Below are 19,232 nucleotides of genomic sequence, written 5' to 3' on the forward strand. Positions count from 1 at the left end.
ATCGTGGACGCTCCTCCGTCTGGGCTCTGACTGCTCAGGTCAATGGTCGCCAACACTGCCTAGAATGATGGACTCAGATCGACCCGCCACGCGTCCCCCTCCGCCACCTTCTTATACGCCTCTCTGCGCATCCGTCCACCCATCCACGGTCTCCCCCTCCTCCACCGATCGCCATCCTTCTCTCGATTCTTTGTTGTCAATGGATCAGTCGTCGTCCTCGTCCTTCGTCGCCGCGGGCCTCAAGCGCAAGAACGCCGTCCTCGGCTGCGGCAGGGAGCTGCCCTCGGAGGTGGTCGGGCTGGGCTACGGCGCCGGGGAAGGCGGCGACCAGGAGCGCCGGGTGGTGGTCGGCGAGATGGACTTCTTCGAGACGGAGATGAGGAAGGAGAAACGGGACAAGAAGGACCATGCCGCCGCCGGCGCGGCGGACGGCGATCTCGGCATGAAGCCCGACCTCACCATCGACGTACGTGATCCGCCGATGCATCGTGTGGATCGAAACGTACTTTCCTAAATTTGATTTGATTGACCTAACGTGTGTTTTTGGATCCATGCGCGATCGCGTTCTTGTGGATGGATCTGCAGATGGGGCTGCACGTCGGGGGCCGGAGGAGGAACAGCGGCAGCGAGGAGTCCACCGTCGACGACGGCGTCTCCTCCAACGACGAGGACCACAGGGAGGCCAAGGCCGAGGTAATTAATCTCCCCCGGTGCGCTTTGTGTGGTACTACCTAATTAAGTTGCACATTTTCAAATCAACTAGGATCCTTTTTTTCTCCAACAGGAAATCAACTAAGATCCTACAAACCATGAAATTCAAATCCAGAAGATCGTCTATAACAGATGAAAACTAGCCAAAAACCCTACATTTTTCTCCTAAAATATATGCACTACATCGCTATTATATTGTGACCCATGAGTTATTTTTAACAAAAAATGTGTTAGCCTAGCCACACAGAAAAATAGTCAGGTTGACTAAGCCTAAGCCGTCTGAGATCTTTTTTCAATGTCTAAATGGACTTGTCTCTTCTTCTTCAAAAAAAATAAAATCAACTTACACACATAAAAAAAAAATCTACAGCCGCTTAAATATAGAGAAAGGCAAAAAAAGGAACGTTGACTTGTTTGACTTTTATTTTTAGATGATTTTTTTGACTTCTCTTCTGTGCCTATGACTTTGAGCAGCTCGCGGCCGCGAAATCGGAGCTGGCGCGGGTGAACGAGGAGAACAAGCGGCTCAAGACGATGCTGCCAACGCCAACACCAAGTGCAGCTCCCTCCACATGCAGATCGCGCTCATGCAGCAGCAGCAGCAGCAGCAGAGGAGCAGCCACGCCCACGGCCACGCCCACCAGTTCGAACCGGAGAAGAGGGAGCAGCAGCTCCTCCTCGACGCGGGGACCCACGGCCCCCTCGTGCCGCGGCAGTTCATGAGCCTCGGCTCCTCCTCGTCGCCCGACGAGCCCCGCCCCGCGCGCGGCGGCACCGACGCGTCGCCGAGCACCAACCCCCTCCTCGACGCGGCCATGGACTGCGCCGGCTGCCATGGCATCGTCGGCGCGGGCAAGGCGGAGCTCATGCCGCTGCCGTCCTTCGAGCACCACGGTCACCACGAGAGGGGCGGCAGCCCGGAGGCCATGCAGGGCTGGCTGCCCAGCAAGGTGCCCAAGTTCCTCCCCGCCGCCAAGGGCCCCGAGCCGCCCCCGCCCGAGGCCGCCGCCGCCGCCGCCACCATGCGCAAGGCCCGCGTCTCCGTGCGCGCCCGCTCCGAAGCCGCCATGGTACGTGCGCTCCTCGCCCTCGTCGTCATCCATGGAGCATGGCATATTGGCATGGCCTGGGTTTATTTAACTGTTTCTGCCGGCGGTGTTGCAGATCAGCGACGGGTGCCAGTGGCGCAAGTACGGGCAGAAGATGGCCAAGGGCAACCCGTGCCCGCGCGCCTACTACCGCTGCACCATGGCCGCCGGCTGCCCGGTGCGGAAGCAGGTGCAGCGCTGCGCCGAGGACCGGACGGTGCTCATCACCACGTACGAGGGCAACCACAACCACCCGCTGCCGCCGGCGGCCATGGCGATGGCGTCCACCACGGCGGCCGCGGCCTCCATGCTGCTCTCGGGCTCCATGCCCAGCGCCGACGGGCTGATGGCGGGCGGGTCCAATTTCCTGGCGCGCGCCGTGCTGCCGTGCTCCTCCAGCGTGGCCACCATCTCGGCGTCGGCGCCGTTCCCGACCGTCACGCTCGACCTCACGCAGACGGCGCCGGGGCAGGGCGCGTCGCCGCCGCGCGCGCCTGAGCCCGCGCAGCTCCAGGCGGCGCTGGCCGAGGCGGCGCGGCCGGTGTCGCTGCCGCAGCTGTTCGGGCAGAAGCTGTACGACCAGTCCAAGCTCTCCGCCGTGCAGGCCGTGGCCGGCACCAACGGGGACGGCGGCGCGCAGCTGGCCGACACGGTGAACGCGGCCACGGCCGTGATCGCGTCCGACCCCAACTTCACCGCCGTGCTCGCGGCCGCGCTCACCTCCTACATCGGCAGCAGCAGCGGCAGCGGCAGCGCCGGAGGTGGCGCCACGGCCGCCGGCGGGAGCAGCGGCACGGTGCAGCCGCTGGTGAGCAGCGGCGGCGACAGCTGCAGTAGAGACGACACGACCGGCTAGCTTAATCAAGAAGATCTTGGTCGTTTGCTCGCTTCCAATTTTGCTTCTTTTTGCTTGCTTCAGTCAAATTTTGATCAGGGATTAGTCTTGGCATTCTCTTTTGGTTAGTTTCGCACACCGCCGATCTCCCCTCCGGCAGCCGCCCCGCCGGAATTGGAGGAGATGAGAATTTTTTTGCTTGAGCATCTGCTCCTTTTATTAGTTCATTTGTGTAGGTGTAGCAGCAGCGGCAGCAGCAGCTTTGGGGTAACAAAGTTTTGTGGTAGATTGATGAGAATATATGAGGTGGCTTTAGTTCAGACCTTCAAGTTAAGATGTTATTCAATCAAGATAAACTGTTTTTACTGATGATTATCTCGAAGATGAAATTAACCTCAGCACTCTGCTCCTGTGATCCCACAGACTTGGCCTGAATTTTGCCATTTTCATTTCGACGCAGCTTTCAGCGAACAGATGAACAATTCATGGAGCCAAACAACCCAAGAAGGCAAAGTGTAAAGCAACTTCAGCAGACAAACAGAGGATTGAATTGGCATTGCAGCACTGCAGGCTATCTACAGGGACAGAGCTGAATACAGTTTCGACAGAGAAGCAACGATTTCATGGTCCACCAGATGCTTACATCAAATTTTGGTAAGAGTTCCTGACTAATAACTGATCTAATTCAACCTGCATTCAACACCTAAATACCTCACTCAAACGAGGGTGAGAAGAAAAGAAAAGAAGAAACACGACTATTTCCTACTCCCATGCATGATAAGCGATGACGTCACACCTGTATTTATAGCGCTTGAATCTCCCCACCGTAGCCGTAACGTTTCAAAAGCCGTTCATCTTGCCGCCAGTTTTCCTTCACCTTCACATCTATCTGCTCACAAAATAGTATGCGGTGATTACAAACTGCTCTAGAACAATAACAGAGGGGGTGATCATGCGACAGAAGAAGGAAGAAGTTATGACCTCAAGATAAACCTTCTTTTGAAGGAAATCTTCGATGTCAAGCCTGGATGCTGTTGCCAACGTCTTTATAGCTTTCCCATCCTGCGTTTGAGGAACGTAGTGCATGATCATTTTGCTCGTTAAAATGTTTAAGGTAGGAACTGTTTCATTCCCCAAATATATCTTCTTATTTATGACCCAATTCCTTTTCTAATAATAAGATCAACCTTAATTTCGTTTCATCTATTCAAAAGTTTGTAGAACAACACATACATTTAGCAATTCACGAAATTCCCAAAAGGTAGTTTGTGCAAAATCCTTCAATGTCTTGTTATGCTTAACTTAACTGAATTTCTAATCCTGAAATATCCAATACTGCACACAAATAATTGTTTTGTACTGCTTTACCTTCCCAAGTATAATGCTTCTTTGTGATTCCCTCTCAACAAGTATCTCAACTTGAATAAAATCCTTGGCACTAGGCCTGCTTTTGTAACTTGTAACATTAACCTGTCATGAACAGAAATTACATCACACAAACAGGCTAGCAAAACGGATAAGCTTATACACTAAACTGAGGAAATCACCAGAAGATATACCTGGCATGCGTATGGAATTTCCTGCCTATATTGAAGAAAAATCTTTTCCCTCACTATCTCCCCCACAAAAAATCTCTCGGGGTGTTCACTAGCTATGTCCTGGAACAAAGAACATGCACAATATATTTAGTGTTTTATAATCTCAGGACTTGCTCCCTGTAGCTAAACATCGAAATGAATACCTGGAATGCAGTAATAGACCATCTAATGGACAAACATGAGACTACCTTTAACAGATATATGTCGAGCTGAAACTACCTTTAACAGATATGCCAAAAAACTGTAAAAACAATATCTAGCCAACAAAGGCTCCAGGCTATGATTTTAGCATCATAATGACTTCAAGTAGAGAAGTTGTGTGATGGAATAAAGTTTAAAGCTGTGGGATGATTACTCTACAGTAACAGGTAAAAAAAAAGTAGAGAAGTCATGAAAACCCATATCCTCTATTTCGAAGAATATTTCTGCACAACTGATTTACCCTCTATCCCAAAATAAGTGTCTCAACCTTAGTACAACTTTGCGCTAGAGTTAGTACAAAGTTGAGACACTTATTTTGGGACAGAGGGAGTAGTAGTTAGTCAAATGTGCTGATTAAAATTATCATGCCTCCGAGTTCACAGAGTCAGCTTATATAAAGCTGTCTCGGGAGTCAGAACTGTGTTACAATGATGGTAAGATTCTCATACTAGGATCATCTTATAAGATAATGTGGTATTGGTTTGCAACTGATGGAAGCAATTGAACTCATAGAACAGTTAAACATAGCTTAACACATTATTCAGTGTGCATAATAAAATATGAAGAAAAAATGTAAAACTACCACATCGCCTACACGATAGATTGATTAGTACATCTCAGTAAAAGAAAGACTGATCAAAACAACAATTGCAGGATTCAAATTTGGCATGAGCACATCAGCAATCAGGCAGACATTCTTAACCAAAGTGGCAGAACCACTGATTATTTCGTACTACCAAAAGGTGTTGATTCTTGAGATTAAGGCCAAGAAAAATAAATAAATAACTCGTGCATGTTACTAAGTTGCATTGCACATTTCTACTTGATTTGTTAGGTCTACATGATAAAGAAAATGGCTGTCCATGCATAGTACTAGGACTGCTTCAGAGACTTTTGCATCTTCCATAGTGATGATACCTTGGGGTAGTAAGCAGGACCCAGTGGAAGCTTTGACAATATCCACTCCTTGATATCAACCACTCCATGACCAAATTTAGCACTTATAGGTATAACATCGTCAACATCAGTGAATTTTTGGTACCACTGTGAAAAGAGTTGTCAAGAAATAAATACCGTCGTATACAGAGGAAATCACAAAAACCACCACTTCTATATTATTCAGTTTCTTACCTCAAGTTTCTTTGAGATTTCTCCGGGTTTTATCATATCTTTCTTGTTGAGTACCAACACAACAGGGACCTTGGTATCTTTGTTTCCCACGCCCGCTTCCAGCATATCATCTATCTAAAACCAGAGAGGGAATGTCAAGCAAGGTAGACTCAAGACATTCACCTAGTCCTTTATTTTTGTCGGCAGTCACCTTTTCGGGCAGTTTGGAAGCATCAGCGACGACAATCACACAGTCCGCGTTACCGATAGCGCTCTGGACATTCTTCATCATCATCGAGTCTAGCTTGTGCATTTCCTTCTTGATGATGCCTGGCGTGTCATAAAGTATTATCTGCAAACTAAATGATAACTCGGATCAGCATTCAGAAATCGTCATGATATCCTCTGTGGACACATTGGTTTATACTGCATTTGAACTGAGCTCTACAGGTGCTTTGGAGACTAGAAGGTTGTACCTGGTATTCTGGTTCCGAACATATACCAAGAATGCGGTGACGTGTGGTTTGTGGCTTATCCGTTACGATCGAAAGCTTCTGACCGACGATTTGGTTTATCAGGGTGCTCTTGCCGACATTCGGCTTCCCCAACACAGCAACATAACCTGTGGAGACACACAGCACAGGCTCACAGCATTACAACATGGCAATTGTTTTTCAGAAATTAATTGTCAGATAACTTGTTTCCTCTGAATTCTCCCAGAATCTTGTAATTTTTTTCATTTATTTATGCTGCACAATGACAAATTCCAGAATTTTACTGAACCAAGAATGCTCCTGGTTGCATTTGGTGCATCATGAACACTAAAGACTGAAATAATCTACCTGGCCAGGGAGTGCTGAATGAAATCCAGCTAGGTACGTACACAAACAAAGCAGAGCACAGAGAAGAAGAAGGCTCACCGCTGCGGTGGTTGGCGCAGAGCGCCGCCCCCAGCTCCTCCGACTCGTACTCGTCCAGCAGCGCCAGGCTCCGGTCCGGCTTCTCGATGAGCTCCAGCCGCGGCCTCGCCATCTCCTCCCCCTCCTCCACCTCCTCATCCTCAACCACCGCATAGCTCACACCCCCACTCGTCGACACAGCCCCAGCCCTCCTACTCCCGCGCCTCCCAGCGCGGACGCCGCCCCGTCCTGGCACGCACGGCGGTGGAAGATGCCGGCGGGGGAGGCGACTGGCCGGCGGCGCGGCTAGCCGGAGCATGAGGCCTAGCTCCATTGCGCAGAGAGCAGCTGAGAAAGTGGCTATGGGATAAGAGTGGAAGGAGACGACGACCCAAAACGATTTAATTTCCCCCTGCGGCCCAGGGCCCATCCCAGGCCCAGACCTGAAGAGGCCCATTAACGGGCCCATCGGGCTGTCGACCGTCTCGGTGCTCCGACAAAAGGGCCGAGGCGGCCGCCGAGCAGAACCCACGCGGCATAAACCCTAGCTAGGCTCTCCATCCCCTCCTTCCTCCTCCTCCTCCTCCACAGGCTCGTCGGCGGCGGCGGCGCGCGGCGGCGATGGGGAAGGCGAAGGGGAAGCAGAGGCAGGACAAGTACTACCACCTCGCCAAGGAGCAGGGGTACCGGAGCCGAGCGGCCTTCAAGCTACTACAGCTCGACGCGCGGTTCCGGTTCCTGCCGACGGCGCGGGCGGTGCTCGACCTCTGCGCGGCGCCCGGCGGGTGGGTGCAGGTGGCCGTCAACCACGCGCCCGTCGGCGCCTTCGTCGTCGGCGTCGACCTCGTGCCCATCCGCCCCATCCGCGGCGCGCACTCCCTCACCGAGGACATCACCACCTCCAAGTGCCGCTCCGCCGTGCGCAAGCTCATGGACTCCAAGGGCGTCGCCTCCTTCGACGTCGTCCTCCACGACGGCTCGCCCAACGTCGGCGGCGCCTGGGCGCAGGAGGCCACCACCCAGTCCGCCCTCGTCATCGACGCCGTCCGCCTCGCCACCATGTTCCTCGCCCCCAAGGGCGCCTTCATCACCAAGGTATCTACGCGGTCCGCCGCGAATGCTGGCCCGCTGAATCCGTTATGAAAAATAGCCATGGACTACAAATGATTCTTGATGTTGTTCCCCTGTGTGAAGCGCACCTATTAAAATCAGATGTATTTCTTCTTCTTGTCAACAGGTCTTCAGGTCTCAGGATTACAATGCTATCATGTTCTGTCTTAAGCAGGTGTGTATTGAACGCAGGTTTTCTTCAAGTACTTTATTTATTTCATAGTAGTGTGTTGACGCATGGAACAAACCCATTTGCATTTCAGCTGTTTGAGAAGGTTGAGGTGACTAAACCTAGTGCGAGTCGTGGCACATCCGCCGAAATTTACATTATCTGTCTCAAATATAAAGCGCCAGCAAAGATTGCTCCAGAACTTCTTGACATAAAGCACCTGTTCAACGTCGAACCCGAGAAGAAGATGGTATGCTGAAACATTTGTCAGAGTTACTCAATCGATTTCTCTTTTTAATGTGTTAGCATCCCCTAATGTTACATTTTTGTGGTTTCTGCAGCCTAGGGATGTACTTGGTACTAATAAAAAGGACAAAAGACAGCGTGAAGGGTAAGTATGCCTTCTTATGTCGGCACACGAGTTTGCACGTTCATTTTTCTTGCAGTACTGCTTTTCTACTACTCAACAAATGCATCGGGAATGAGGGTCATGCTACAATACTTTAGTTGTATTTCAGTGCCTCATAGACTATAAATAAGCATGGCTGGTGTAATGATATAAGATTTAGAGAATATCATGCTTTGCTAGCTCTGTAATTTTACCACATATATTGGTTAATACCCATGAATGTATTACATTGACTGGAACTTTTCATACAGTGACTGGCTATATTGGTGCATTTGCTAGTGTAAACAAGACAACAGCACAGTGAACTTATGTTCAGATCTGGCATGCCTTCTCCCTTTCTCACACTAAGGGTAACAACATATTATGCAGTGGTGCATCACATGTGTGAAAACATTTCTCTGCATATCTTGGTAGCAGTCAGCCACAGTGTCATTTCTTGAAACTAATTGATGCCTTTTTTTTTGCTAGTTCTGTTTTTAGGGTCAAATAAGCAGCTAGCCATTTGAAATTTGACCCTGATAACTTTCCTCTTTTATGCTACTTTATTAAGTGGTTAATGGTAAAGAACTGAAATTATCTGAACATCTGGTCCTTTGTATTGTTCTTTCAAACTTTGAACTATATAATCCACTCTGGCGGGAGATCCACATTACTAATTTCTATTGTATGTGATTCATTCAGGTACGATGATGGAGTCACAGTATTGAGGAAAGTTGGTCAGGCATCAGATTTTATTTGGTCTGATGCTCAGACACCACTGGAATTTCTTGGTTCTGTTACAGAAATTTCATTTGATGATGAAGCATCTGTGCCTATCAAGAATCATGAGTTTACTACAGATGAGGTAATGGAGTAATGCCTTTGCTCTGCATTCCTGCTGCCTAACTTGTATTCAATCTTAGTTATAATGCTGACTGATTCTATGTTTTGTTGTGTGCCAGATAAGAAATCTTTGTGACGATTTACGTGTGCTGGATAAAAACAGCTTCAAGCATATCTTGAAGTAAGTATCTTTTCCTATTCTATTTTCTCATCAAGTTTATTTCTAGATTATGATTATCCAAGCATGTCTATTACTATCAGTGTGTCATGTGGAGAGGTGCCTTTCAATCTCATGAAACTAATATATATTATGTTAGGTGGCGCATGCGCATAAGGAAAGCATTGTCGTCATCTTCCCAAGTGACACCTAAGGCTGATGGTACTGTGGTGGAGACCAAGGTCAACGATGATGACCAACTTCTACAGGAAATGGAAGACCTGACAAGTTTCATTGATAGGAAAAAAAGAAGAGATAAGAAGCGTCAATCAAGACGTCGTGCAAAGGTATTTACATTATGAAATATGAAAAGCCTTGTTTGCTGCACGTGGCATTGATTTGAATTGTGTGCTGATATATCAGTCTCTTTATTCCAGGATAAAGCACGCAAGGCAACAGGAATGCAAATTGATGCTACAGAAGAGGGATATGGTGATCCTGACTTGTTCTCTATTAAGGCTATCAAGGTATCCTGCTGTTTATGTATTCCTATCTGTCTTACTTTGCCTTGTACACCACAGAAAGTTCATCATTCTTTCCCTCAGAAGAGTTTTTCTTCTAAGTCATCTAGGCCTTATTATCATTCGGCGAGCACATGTGGAAAAGTGATTTTGGTTCTGTTGTAATTTCTCTCAAGTTACTGTCCCAGCTTAATGTCTTATTTTAGCTTTTACGTGTTCACGTTGTCTGTGCTTGCGAACTCAGTGATATATACTTCTCTATAGGGTGGAAAAGATCTTCAGGCTGTTGAGTCAGCAGAGTATAATGCGGAAGATGGCTCTGGAGACAGTGAGAATGAAGCGACTCAAACTCATGAAGACTCTGATGAGGAAATGGATTCTGATGAAGAACAGCAGAGGTAATTTTTCAGACACCCACACCAAAAATAATACTCCCTCCGATCCATATTACTTGTAGCTCAGTCGGATGATTTAGATGTATTCCAATGCTAGATACATCTGTTTGAGCGACAAGTAATATGAATCAGCGGGAGTAATATTATAGTTTGGTCATATAAATTCATCACTTGCAAAATTTACTATGAAAATTCCAGAGACACATAACACAACGTCTTTTTACTCAGGTATGATGCTCAACTTGAGGAGATGCTTGATGAAGCTTACGAACGTTTTGTGACAAAGAAAGGTGGAGAAGTAAAACAAGAACGCAAACGTGCCAAGAGAATCAATACTGATGCTGATACAGATCTGTTAGAGGTAATAACTGACATTAATCCACATGAATTTTGTCCTCGCCTTTGAAACCCATTGTTTTTATAGAATGGCCAATGGACTCAACTTGATGACAATATATGCTATTATGTTACAACTTGATATAGGGGGGTGAAGATGATGGCAGCGATGTTGACATGGACCAAGGTTCCGAGGAAGAGGAAGATCAAGAGGCCAACCCCCTTTTATTGTCTTTTGATTCAGCGAAGCCAACAAAAGAACAGACTACAAAGCAGTGGTTCGGTCAGGATCTGTTTGCAGAATTAGGAGCTGACCTAGCTGAGAAGAGTGACAGTGAGGATGAAAGAGAGAACCCGCGTAAGAATTTGAAAAAGAAGGTGGATTCAGGAAAGAAGGAAACCCCGGCTAAAGCACAGCTGGACGCAGGAAAGAAGGAGAAACCGACTAAAGCTCAGCGCCTGCAGCAAGATGATATTGAGATGGTGGCAGCAGAGCCAGTCCGAGCTGCAGATGACTCGTCCTCATCCTCGGACGAGTCAGACGACGATCTAGACGAGGACATGGATGACGACACCAAGGCCGAAGTGCTGGCGTACGCGCACAAGATGCTGAGGAAGAAGCAGAGGGAGCAGATCCTGGATGACGCATACAACAAGTACATGTTTGACGACGTGGGCCTGCCCAAGTGGTTTGCCGAGGACGAGAAGAGGCACACCGTGCCCATGAAGCCGATAACGAAGGAGGAGGTGGCGGCCATGAAGGCCCAGTTCAGGGAGATCGACGCACGGCCTTCGAAGAAGGTGGCGGAGGCCAAGGCGCGCAAGAAGCGCGTGGCGGCCAAGAAGCTGGAGAAGGCGCGGCAGAAGGCGGACATCGTGGCGGACCAGAGCGACATCAACGAGCAGTCCAAGGCCAAGATGATCGACAAGATCTACCGCAAGGCGGTGTCGACGCAGCGGCCCAAGAAGGAGTACGTGGTGGCCAAGAAGGGCGTGCAGGTCCGGACCGGCAAGGGCAAGGTGCTGGTGGACCCCCGGATGAAGAAGGACAAGCGGAGCGCCGGGTCGGGCAAGAAGGGCGGGAAGGGTGGCAAAGGGGGCGGCAAGGGGAAGAAGGGCGCCGGCGGCAAAGGCGGCGGCGGGCAGAAGAAGGGCGGGAAGGCTGGTGGCGGTGGGAGGAAGGCCGGCGGCGGCAAAGGAGGGCCGCGTTGAGTAGTTTGACAGGAGGCGTATGGATGAGCAGCTCGGCGTGTCGCCTGCTGAAAGTTTTCGCCTGTTGGATGGCTCGCTCTCTGCTGCCGAAATTTTTGCCTGCCCTGGTAGCTAAGCTGTTTTTTTTTTTGGAGCTGTAATACGTTGATGCTATGAGAGCTGTTTCAGTGTGTGAGAAAAGTTTTGTAAGTTACGCTTGTATCGGACGATTTGTGGACAATAATTTGTTATCGTGGTGAAACCCTGGCAGTATCATAATCATGTCGAACTTAGCTTAAACTTGCTAGCTTTGTGGCCTAGTAGAAAACAGAGACCAAAAATGAAGCTAGGACACATGGGGCTACATATTCGTAGCAAGAATGCAATTGTCTCAGTTAACTCGGAATGAAAGAGGTGGTGGCGTGTGCCGTGCGCACGTACGTACCCTCTACCCTGTGAAGAGGAGAAAGCCTTTGGGGGGTCGCCGTTTCCTTTCCGGGTGAAAAGAAAGAAAGAAGAAAAAGGAGGGAAGCTTTGAATCCCCGGCATAGCGACCCTGGCCTGGATTCCGATTCCCGTCCCCTACCACTTGGCCGGGGTTGCGAATCCGGATCCAAGATTTTAAGGCCTCCTTTGGTTTAGAGGAATTTTGTAGGAATTTTATAGGATAGGATTTCTATAGGAAAATTTCCTTTAGAGCCCTTTGGTTTGTAGGAATAGAATCCTATTCCTGTAGAGGAATTCTTCCTATCCTCCACATTTCATAGGAAAATAAACATTAGCCTAAACTCAATGAAAAAAAATCCTATGATATGAATCAAAGAGCATCTTCTTTCCTATTCCTATTCCTATGATTTTCCTATCCTATGAACCAGCGGATGATGTAGTGACGGCCACATGGTAGGGCAGGGCAGAATCCAGTCCGATGCAAGCATTTTGGCAACGATACCTACCGACTAATGATGGCTCACGCAGAGCCTAAAAGCACTCCCACCTTGCTCTGCCTCTTACCTTAGCTTATATACTCCTTTTCTTTTGTCAAGATGTTTGGAGTACTAGTCAAGGATCTAGGAGTAGTTATCAAACCTCAACATCAGATGAACGGATGTTTTTTTCCGCCAGAGAATCGATCAGAAGCATACGTGCAGATAGAAAGCAAAGCTTTTCCTGTGCAAGATAACTTATTCTGCACAACATGAGATGCCCCCTCTCTTGTCTACCTCCCTTTTCACTTGAAGGAGACACCACTCTGTAGTCAAACTAAGGACCTCCTGTTGAGGATTTTCTGGAGCCTGGCGCTAAGTTATGATATGGCAACAAGTTTATAACAATCTTCGCGATCCGTGCAACTAGAGACGTCCAAGATCAAAACGCAGACAAAGCGAGAAAGATCTATGCCGCCTATTTCTCCTTGAATGCATCCTTTTCGTAAAGAAGAAAGCGGCTAAATTGTAACGATTATATGTCGGGTAGAGTTATGTTTCAGTAACATACATGAACTGTATTGTGATGACCCCTCTTAGAGAATACCTAAGTTAACCCATTCCTGCAGGAGGCAGAACAAACCTACAGAAAAAAATGGCTGCGAAATACATTGAAACAAGAATGCACTTAGCTAGCATCTTCCTGAACGGCTTTTTTGCTCCGATTGTTCGAAATGTGACAGGGAATCCTGCATCTTTCCTGCGGCTTTTACACAGATATGATTCCGATGAAGAGATCTCCGGTGGACGATGCTGGACTAGTCCACACACCAGCAAGAATCAAACCCGACGCAAGTTGCGCCCGCCGCCCCTTCCACAGTCCAGTGCATCTGATGCAAACCCCAGCCTCCGAGGACTCCTTGAGCAAGCAGCAAGCAAGGAGCCAGCCTCCCAGGACTTGTGTCAATTCCCTTTCCAAGACCATTGGAGATGGAAAGATATATACATTCCTTCGGTCCCCGGCCACGTTCGGAGGGTGTTCCTCTCCCTCTTTGGAATCTGTTTGTCGACCGGGTGGCGGTGATCATTCGCGCGACATGTAAAGAATGGAGGCTCTTAGCCCACATCCCTGCCGCCTTTTTATCTCTCACTCAAATGGATGAATCAATCATGCATGGTGCTCCCTAAACCAATGCATGGCCAAGCAAAACACTATCTCTGAATTCCAAGACGCCTTTCTGAACAATGCAAAAAATACTTAGAAGATTTTCTTACAGGATGACATGCTTGGCAGCATCGGATCAGATGGGGTTCAGAAAACTTATGGAGATGACCATCGAGACCAGAGATTTTGGGTGTATATGCGCACCTGTGTGCAGCTCTGTTCTCCTGTGGGCGGCTTGCAGCCCATTGGCCGGCGCGCACGCCTTACGAGGAGCTCTCTGCCTATCCAGCTATGCCAGGATCATGCACGGCTCAGGCTGACACATCGCCATGCATCCAGAGATGGATGCTTCCGTTGATGATGTGAGCAGAGCAGAGCAGAGCACGCACCAATCGATTCATCGATCCATATTACTCTTGCTACCGTAGCTAATTAAAGTTGCTATCATTAATTCCCCATGCCATGGTGCACTTCCAAGTTAAACGTTTAGCACTGCAACCTTGGTGAGAGCTAGGCATGTGATCAATGTGACCCGCCGCTCATACTTGAGCTGTGAAGAGAGGCAGGCAGGACGTGTAAAGCTCTAAATGCTTCACAGGTTTCTACCTGGAGCAAGGCCAGCTACAGGCTACAGCTAGCTAGCTGGTGTAGTAACTGAGCTAAGTAGTGATGAACTGTTGTCAAATGCATGCAAGCTAGCTAGTATAATATGCACCCACACACAAAAAAAAGTTTGTTTCACATCCGAGCAACGAACTACATAGCAAAAAATATAGTAATCATTGTGTTTTTCATGAACACTTTGCATCATCAGGTTGCATCAGACCGAACAACATACATATTCGGATTCAGACCCGACGAATGCGATAGTTGATTTCTATGTACATATATAAAATATCTAGGCTAGATGATGTGTATAATAATGTGGGATATATACAACTCCAGACGTTGTTTTCTACAGCAGCTATAATATCTAGACTAGATGATGTGTATAATGCTGGATACAACTCCAGACAACGTTGGGAATGCCTGCCCTGATCCCACAATATATATGCTGTCCTCTCCTCAGCCACCTTTTAACCCACAGGGCCTATAAATAGCAGCCCCGCAGCAAGAGACACCAAACAGAACCACCAGAGCTCTCTCAAGACATCAGAATATCAGATACAAGAAGCTAGCACTAGGTCAAGTAGAATCTCACCAGGGAAGCTTCACCTCCTCCAAAGGATGTCTTCCGGGTCGTCGTCGCGGAGCACCTCGCCGAGCTCCGGCTCGGAGTGGAGCAAGAAGGAGAACAAGATGTTCGAGGAGGCACTGGCCTACTACGGCGAGGGCGCCCCCAACCTCTGGGAGGTGGCCAGCGCCATGGGGGGCACCAAGTCCGCCGAGGAGGTGCGACGCCACTTCCAGGTCCTCGTCGACGACATCAGCAACATCGAGTATGGCCGCATCCCCTTCCCCAAGTACAAGACCCAGGGCTTCTGGACTTGAAAGGTATGTATATTCCTCAAGCACAGATAGGATGGTCTACTCCTAATATAACAAGGCCTTTTCATTCATAGATTTTTGCTGGATTTTGTGCAGTTCCACACTATTTACACACACATTCACCCAACCTCGTGCCTACATAGAACAAAGCAAAAGAAACAAAGAACAATCCTCCACACTATTTGAGTACCTGTATTTCTTTTCAAACTTGAGAGTTCAGATAAGCTTACAGTGCAAGTGCTTTCTCATGTTTTCAGGATGAAGCAGTGTAAACTCCAGTGGACAGTGAACGAAGTTGTACAAACTACTCCCTCCGTTCCGAATTACTTGTCTTAGATTTGTCTAGATACGGATGTATTTAGCACTAAAATGAGTCTAAATACATCTGTATCTAGACAAATCCAAGACAAGTAATTCGGAACGGAGGGAGTAGATCTCTTATGAAGCAAGCAATCCAACACATTGGTTAGAATAACAGGAGGAAAAGGAGTATTGTCGATTGTGTGTACAAAGTATTGTTAGGTTAAGTCTGTCTCTATGTTGTTGTAGATTCTCGTCTACATTCATGAACTGGAAGTTGTCTGTTAGAGTATATTGACATATCTCTATGTTTGGTAGAATAGGATTTGTAATTCATCTCCTAACTTATCTTTGGGAGGCTTCTTGCCCTCAAAGTCTTGTACATGTATATATACTGGCCAGGAGAGGCTCAATACTGTTGGGGCTGAATAATAAAGATGTGATGCACAAATTCACCGACATGGCAAATATGCGCACTACACGGCCTCCTTTTCTTGTAGTGAACTTTGAGGACAATTTCAACCGACAAGTAAGCAGTGGAATAACACAAACAAACATACACATGTGAAAATGATTTAATGTGGAAAAACCTCTTCATCTAAGGGAGTAAAAAACCACGGCTAGCCGGTCCACACAACATCACTATGACAATGATGAATACAAGTATTCTTTAGAACCTCTAGAGAGATTTACAACACACTCTCCATGTTGCCAACCAGCAAGAACAACAACAACCACAAGACTTGAGATTTTAGCAAAGCAGAGTTTACGCAGCTTCTGCCCCCTTCAGTATTTTGCAAACTACTCTCAAATTGCTGAACCAAATACCACCAAATTTGGCATACAAGAAGACACATGATTTACCAAGATCCCCTCAAAATTTCAGCTTAATCAGACACCTTTTGCCTACCCAGTCTGTTTGTCCAAAACTACTCTGTTCTGAAACTGCAGCGGTCTGAACTAACAAAACCACTCTCAAATCTGATGTTGCACTGACCCAATCCTCAAACCAGCTAACCAGATATAAGTACTCAAAATAAGGAATAAACCCACTAGGTTTGGTGCCAATCCAAGCACGTTTGAGCCTCCAATCACCAGCGTAAACACTGTCCAGTCAGGTGCTGCAGATCTGGACAAAATCTCAACTTCTTTTTCTTCCTCTCTTCTCACAGGTTAAGTTCATCTCGTTGTGTGCTCTCTCACTCTCACAATGAAGCACTCACAATCATTAGATGCAAATCAGATCAATGGTTCACATGTGTTGGACTTATGACTGTGTTGGGCTACGAAGACACCTCCATGTGAAATTGTGAATGGACTTACCCCAACAAATACTATACTCGCCCAGGACACTCAGTACAACACCCCGTCGAGTAGTTTAAGGAGTGAAGCAGCTGGGCATGTCACCTGCTGAATTTTTTCGCCCGTTGGATCTCTTTGCTGCTGAAATTTTTGGCTGTCCACCTTAGCCGATAAGTCAGATAGCGTTTTTGCGACGTGCAGGATCTCAGCATGCAAACTGACTGCCTCCTACTCAAGATGCTCCATCGGCTGCATTCTGCTCCGCCTTCGCGTTGGGCAGCCTGGCTATCGGCTGAGCTCAACAGCCACTCCCCTCTTACCGCGAGCGCCTCTGCTCTTGGCAGCATGGCACGGGGAGGTCCTCATCTCGCGCCTCTCTTAGGTCACTCTCTCTAGGAGAAGGAGGTGCTAATCGGCCTTATGCATGGCTGTCCGGCTATTGCGTGTGAGGAAGCGATGTGTCACCCTCTACTCCACCCCCACTGAGCATTCTCCTCTAGCTCGGGGTACGCCCTCTATCGTCTAGGTGGGGAGATGACGGCTAACACCAAGTTTTTCTGGAGTTCCCGGCTCCCTCTCACGTGAAGTTCTTTGGTTGGCTCCTGTCTATGGCTAGGATCCACACTCGCGATATGATCCGAAAGAAGACGATCATCACTGCTCTGGAAGCTGGCTGTCCGTGCTGCTCGGCGACGCTTGAGACGACCGACCACCTCATTTTCGGGTGTGAGTTTACTGTTATGTTTTGGCGGTGCCTTGGGCTTGCTACGAGCGGCGCCGCAGTCACCACTCTCCACCTCTTCGACTTGTCGTCGGCAATCGGCGGCGCCTCGCCCGACACCTTCCTTCTTCGTTGTTTGCACCTCTGAAAGTGATGAAATGCCGTTATTTTCCGAGACGCTACGACCCCCCTCACCTCTACCATGAGGTGTTGCTGTGACGATGCGGTGCTCTAGATGTCTAGGTTCAAGGACGGCTGCCAAAGTCATGTCGACTTGTGGCTTCGTGCTTTGGTGGTGCCGTTGTAGTTTTTGCAAGTTTGGTCTTGCCTCCCCCCCGGAGCCGCCCCCGCACTCTCTTTCTCTCTGTAAAAAGTGACACTTGGGCATTTTGACCCCTTAAAATGAAAGATTCAGGTGGGGGGAGTCTCTCCCCCACCGCCCTTGAAAATTCAAATAAAAAAGATGGCTAGTTGTTTTTGTTATACTACGTTGTTGCTATGCGAGAGCTGTTTCACTCGGTCAGAAAAGTTTTGTAAGTTATTTTGTATAGTACGATTTGCCGACAATAATTTGTGATCGTGGTGAAGGCCTGACAATATCATAATCATGGTAAACATATATTTTGACTTGCCACCTCAAAAACAGAGACCGAAAAGCGAGGTCACATACATAGAGCTATGGCCATATTTGTAGTAGCAATATGTATGCAGCAAATAATATCATTTTAGAATGAACCAAGCGGGGTGGAATTCAGGGGTGATGTGTGCCGTGCACATACCCTGTGAAGAGGAGGAAGCCTTTGGGGCTCGACGCTTCCTTTTCAGGTGAAAAGAAAGAAAGGAGGGAAGCTTTGAATCCCCGGCATAGCGACCCTAGCCTGGATTCCGATTCCCGTCGCCTACCACTTAGCCGGGGTAGCGAATCAGGATCCCAGAGTTTTTGGGCTCCAAGATTTTAGAATCTAGCCAGCCAGCCGATGATGATGCAGTGATGGAATCCAGTCCGATCCAAGGCTACTTGTAATGTAAGGCATCCATAGATAGGGATCAGTCATTCAAGCAACTGGCAAACAAGATACCATATACCGACTAATGATAGCCTCAAAAGCATTCCCACTTTGCTTGGTATACTGCGATAGATACATGATGTTTGTACTGGCCTCAACATCAGATGAATTAGTGAATTTCCAAGAATCAAAAACCATACGTGCAGATAGAAAGCTAGTCCTATACAAGATAGTGTGATTCTGCACAATATGAGATGCCTCCCTCGTTTTATCTTCCTTTTCACTTGAAGGAGACAACACACTGTGGTGAAACCAAGGATCTCCGAATTCCCGGACTCCGATGCTAGTGTAGTGTAAAAAACGTTATTATATTTTAGAACGGAGGGAGTAATAACGAATATCAAACTGCACAGCTGACAGAAGGAGAAAGATCTGTGCCACGTGGGCACATGTCTGTCTGATTTTGTTTTCCTCGAACACGCCCCATGGCTCGTTGTCATTTTTGTTCAGAAGAACGGGCTAAGATAGTGCAGATTGTAATGATTGTATATCGGCTAAAATTATGCTTTTACTAATGTAGATGAACTGTATTGGGACGGCCTACCTTAGAGAATACTGTCAAAATCTGCAAGAGAAAATGCCTCCTGTAGGAAGCAGAAAAAACCGACATAAAGTTTTTTATTTTTTGGATGATTGTTTTTGACATAAATAAATAAATAAACATGTAGGAAGCAGAAAAAACCTACAGAAAGTTAGTTCTTGTGTACAAGATAA

At 47.7% G+C, this 19,232-nt stretch overlaps 4 protein-coding genes across 4 annotated transcripts; 3 read left to right on the forward strand and 1 right to left on the reverse strand.

Moving 5' to 3' along the window:
- The first annotated feature begins 1,283 nt into the window (after nucleotides 1-1,283).
- LOC119350904 (probable WRKY transcription factor 31) lies at nucleotides 1,284-2,655 on the forward strand. Its single transcript, XM_037618516.1, has 2 exons — nucleotides 1,284-1,781; nucleotides 1,876-2,655. The coding sequence occupies exons 1-2, from the start codon at nucleotides 1,284-1,286 to the stop codon at nucleotides 2,653-2,655; spliced, it is 1,278 nt and encodes a 425-aa protein (XP_037474413.1).
- A 495-nt stretch (nucleotides 2,656-3,150) lies between these two features.
- Nucleotides 3,151-6,797, reverse strand: LOC119349614 (GTPase ERA-like, chloroplastic). Its single transcript, XM_037617671.1, has 9 exons — nucleotides 6,464-6,797; nucleotides 6,020-6,165; nucleotides 5,755-5,895; nucleotides 5,565-5,678; nucleotides 5,352-5,477; nucleotides 4,194-4,292; nucleotides 4,003-4,104; nucleotides 3,616-3,696; nucleotides 3,151-3,523 (listed from the first exon to the last, which is right to left on the reverse strand). The coding sequence occupies exons 1-9, from the start codon at nucleotides 6,774-6,776 to the stop codon at nucleotides 3,437-3,439; spliced, it is 1,209 nt and encodes a 402-aa protein (XP_037473568.1). The 5' UTR covers nucleotides 6,777-6,797; the 3' UTR covers nucleotides 3,151-3,436.
- Nucleotides 6,798-6,965: 168 nt separating this feature from the next.
- On the forward strand, nucleotides 6,966-11,831 carry LOC119349613 (pre-rRNA 2'-O-ribose RNA methyltransferase-like). Its single transcript, XM_037617670.1, has 11 exons — nucleotides 6,966-7,537; nucleotides 7,680-7,727; nucleotides 7,816-7,971; nucleotides 8,063-8,112; nucleotides 8,812-8,974; nucleotides 9,072-9,133; nucleotides 9,270-9,456; nucleotides 9,547-9,636; nucleotides 9,895-10,028; nucleotides 10,254-10,386; nucleotides 10,509-11,831. The coding sequence occupies exons 1-11, from the start codon at nucleotides 7,064-7,066 to the stop codon at nucleotides 11,571-11,573; spliced, it is 2,562 nt and encodes an 853-aa protein (XP_037473567.1). The 5' UTR covers nucleotides 6,966-7,063; the 3' UTR covers nucleotides 11,574-11,831.
- A 2,949-nt stretch (nucleotides 11,832-14,780) lies between these two features.
- Nucleotides 14,781-15,873, forward strand: LOC119312285 (protein RADIALIS-like 3). The gene is made up of 2 exons (XM_037588010.1): nucleotides 14,781-15,134; nucleotides 15,386-15,873. Exon 1 carries the CDS (start codon nucleotides 14,868-14,870, stop codon nucleotides 15,129-15,131), a length of 264 nt encoding a protein of 87 aa, XP_037443907.1. The 5' UTR covers nucleotides 14,781-14,867; the 3' UTR covers nucleotides 15,132-15,134; nucleotides 15,386-15,873.
- The last annotated feature ends 3,359 nt before the right edge of the window (nucleotides 15,874-19,232 follow it).

The sequence above is a fragment of the Triticum dicoccoides genome, chromosome 1B (genome assembly GCF_002162155.2).
Source record: "Triticum dicoccoides isolate Atlit2015 ecotype Zavitan chromosome 1B, WEW_v2.0, whole genome shotgun sequence".
NCBI classification, from domain to species: Eukaryota; Viridiplantae; Streptophyta; class Magnoliopsida; order Poales; family Poaceae; genus Triticum; species Triticum dicoccoides.

Excerpts from the sequence above, each read along its gene's own strand:
- LOC119350904 (XM_037618516.1), top strand. The coding sequence starts at position 1,284 with ATGCAGATCGCGCTCATGCAGCAGCAGCAGCAGCAGCAGAGGAGCAGC. Across the intron at positions 1,782-1,875 it reads CCCGCTCCGAAGCCGCCATG|ATCAGCGACGGGTGCCAGTG; the intron begins GTACGTGCGCTC and ends GCGGTGTTGCAG.
- LOC119349614 (XM_037617671.1), bottom strand. The coding sequence starts at position 6,776 with ATGGAGCTAGGCCTCATGCTCCGGCTAGCCGCGCCGCCGGCCAGTCGC. Across the intron at positions 5,679-5,754 it reads CTTCCAAACTGCCCGAAAAG|ATAGATGATATGCTGGAAGC; the intron begins GTGACTGCCGAC and ends CTCTGGTTTTAG. Across the intron at positions 3,524-3,615 it reads AAAAGAAGGTTTATCTTGAG|ATAGATGTGAAGGTGAAGGA; the intron begins GTCATAACTTCT and ends TTTTGTGAGCAG.
- LOC119349613 (XM_037617670.1), top strand. The coding sequence starts at position 7,064 with ATGGGGAAGGCGAAGGGGAAGCAGAGGCAGGACAAGTACTACCACCTC. Across the intron at positions 7,728-7,815 it reads TCATGTTCTGTCTTAAGCAG|CTGTTTGAGAAGGTTGAGGT; the intron begins GTGTGTATTGAA and ends TTTGCATTTCAG. Across the intron at positions 9,457-9,546 it reads AATCAAGACGTCGTGCAAAG|GATAAAGCACGCAAGGCAAC; the intron begins GTATTTACATTA and ends TCTTTATTCCAG.
- LOC119312285 (XM_037588010.1), top strand. The coding sequence starts at position 14,868 with ATGTCTTCCGGGTCGTCGTCGCGGAGCACCTCGCCGAGCTCCGGCTCG.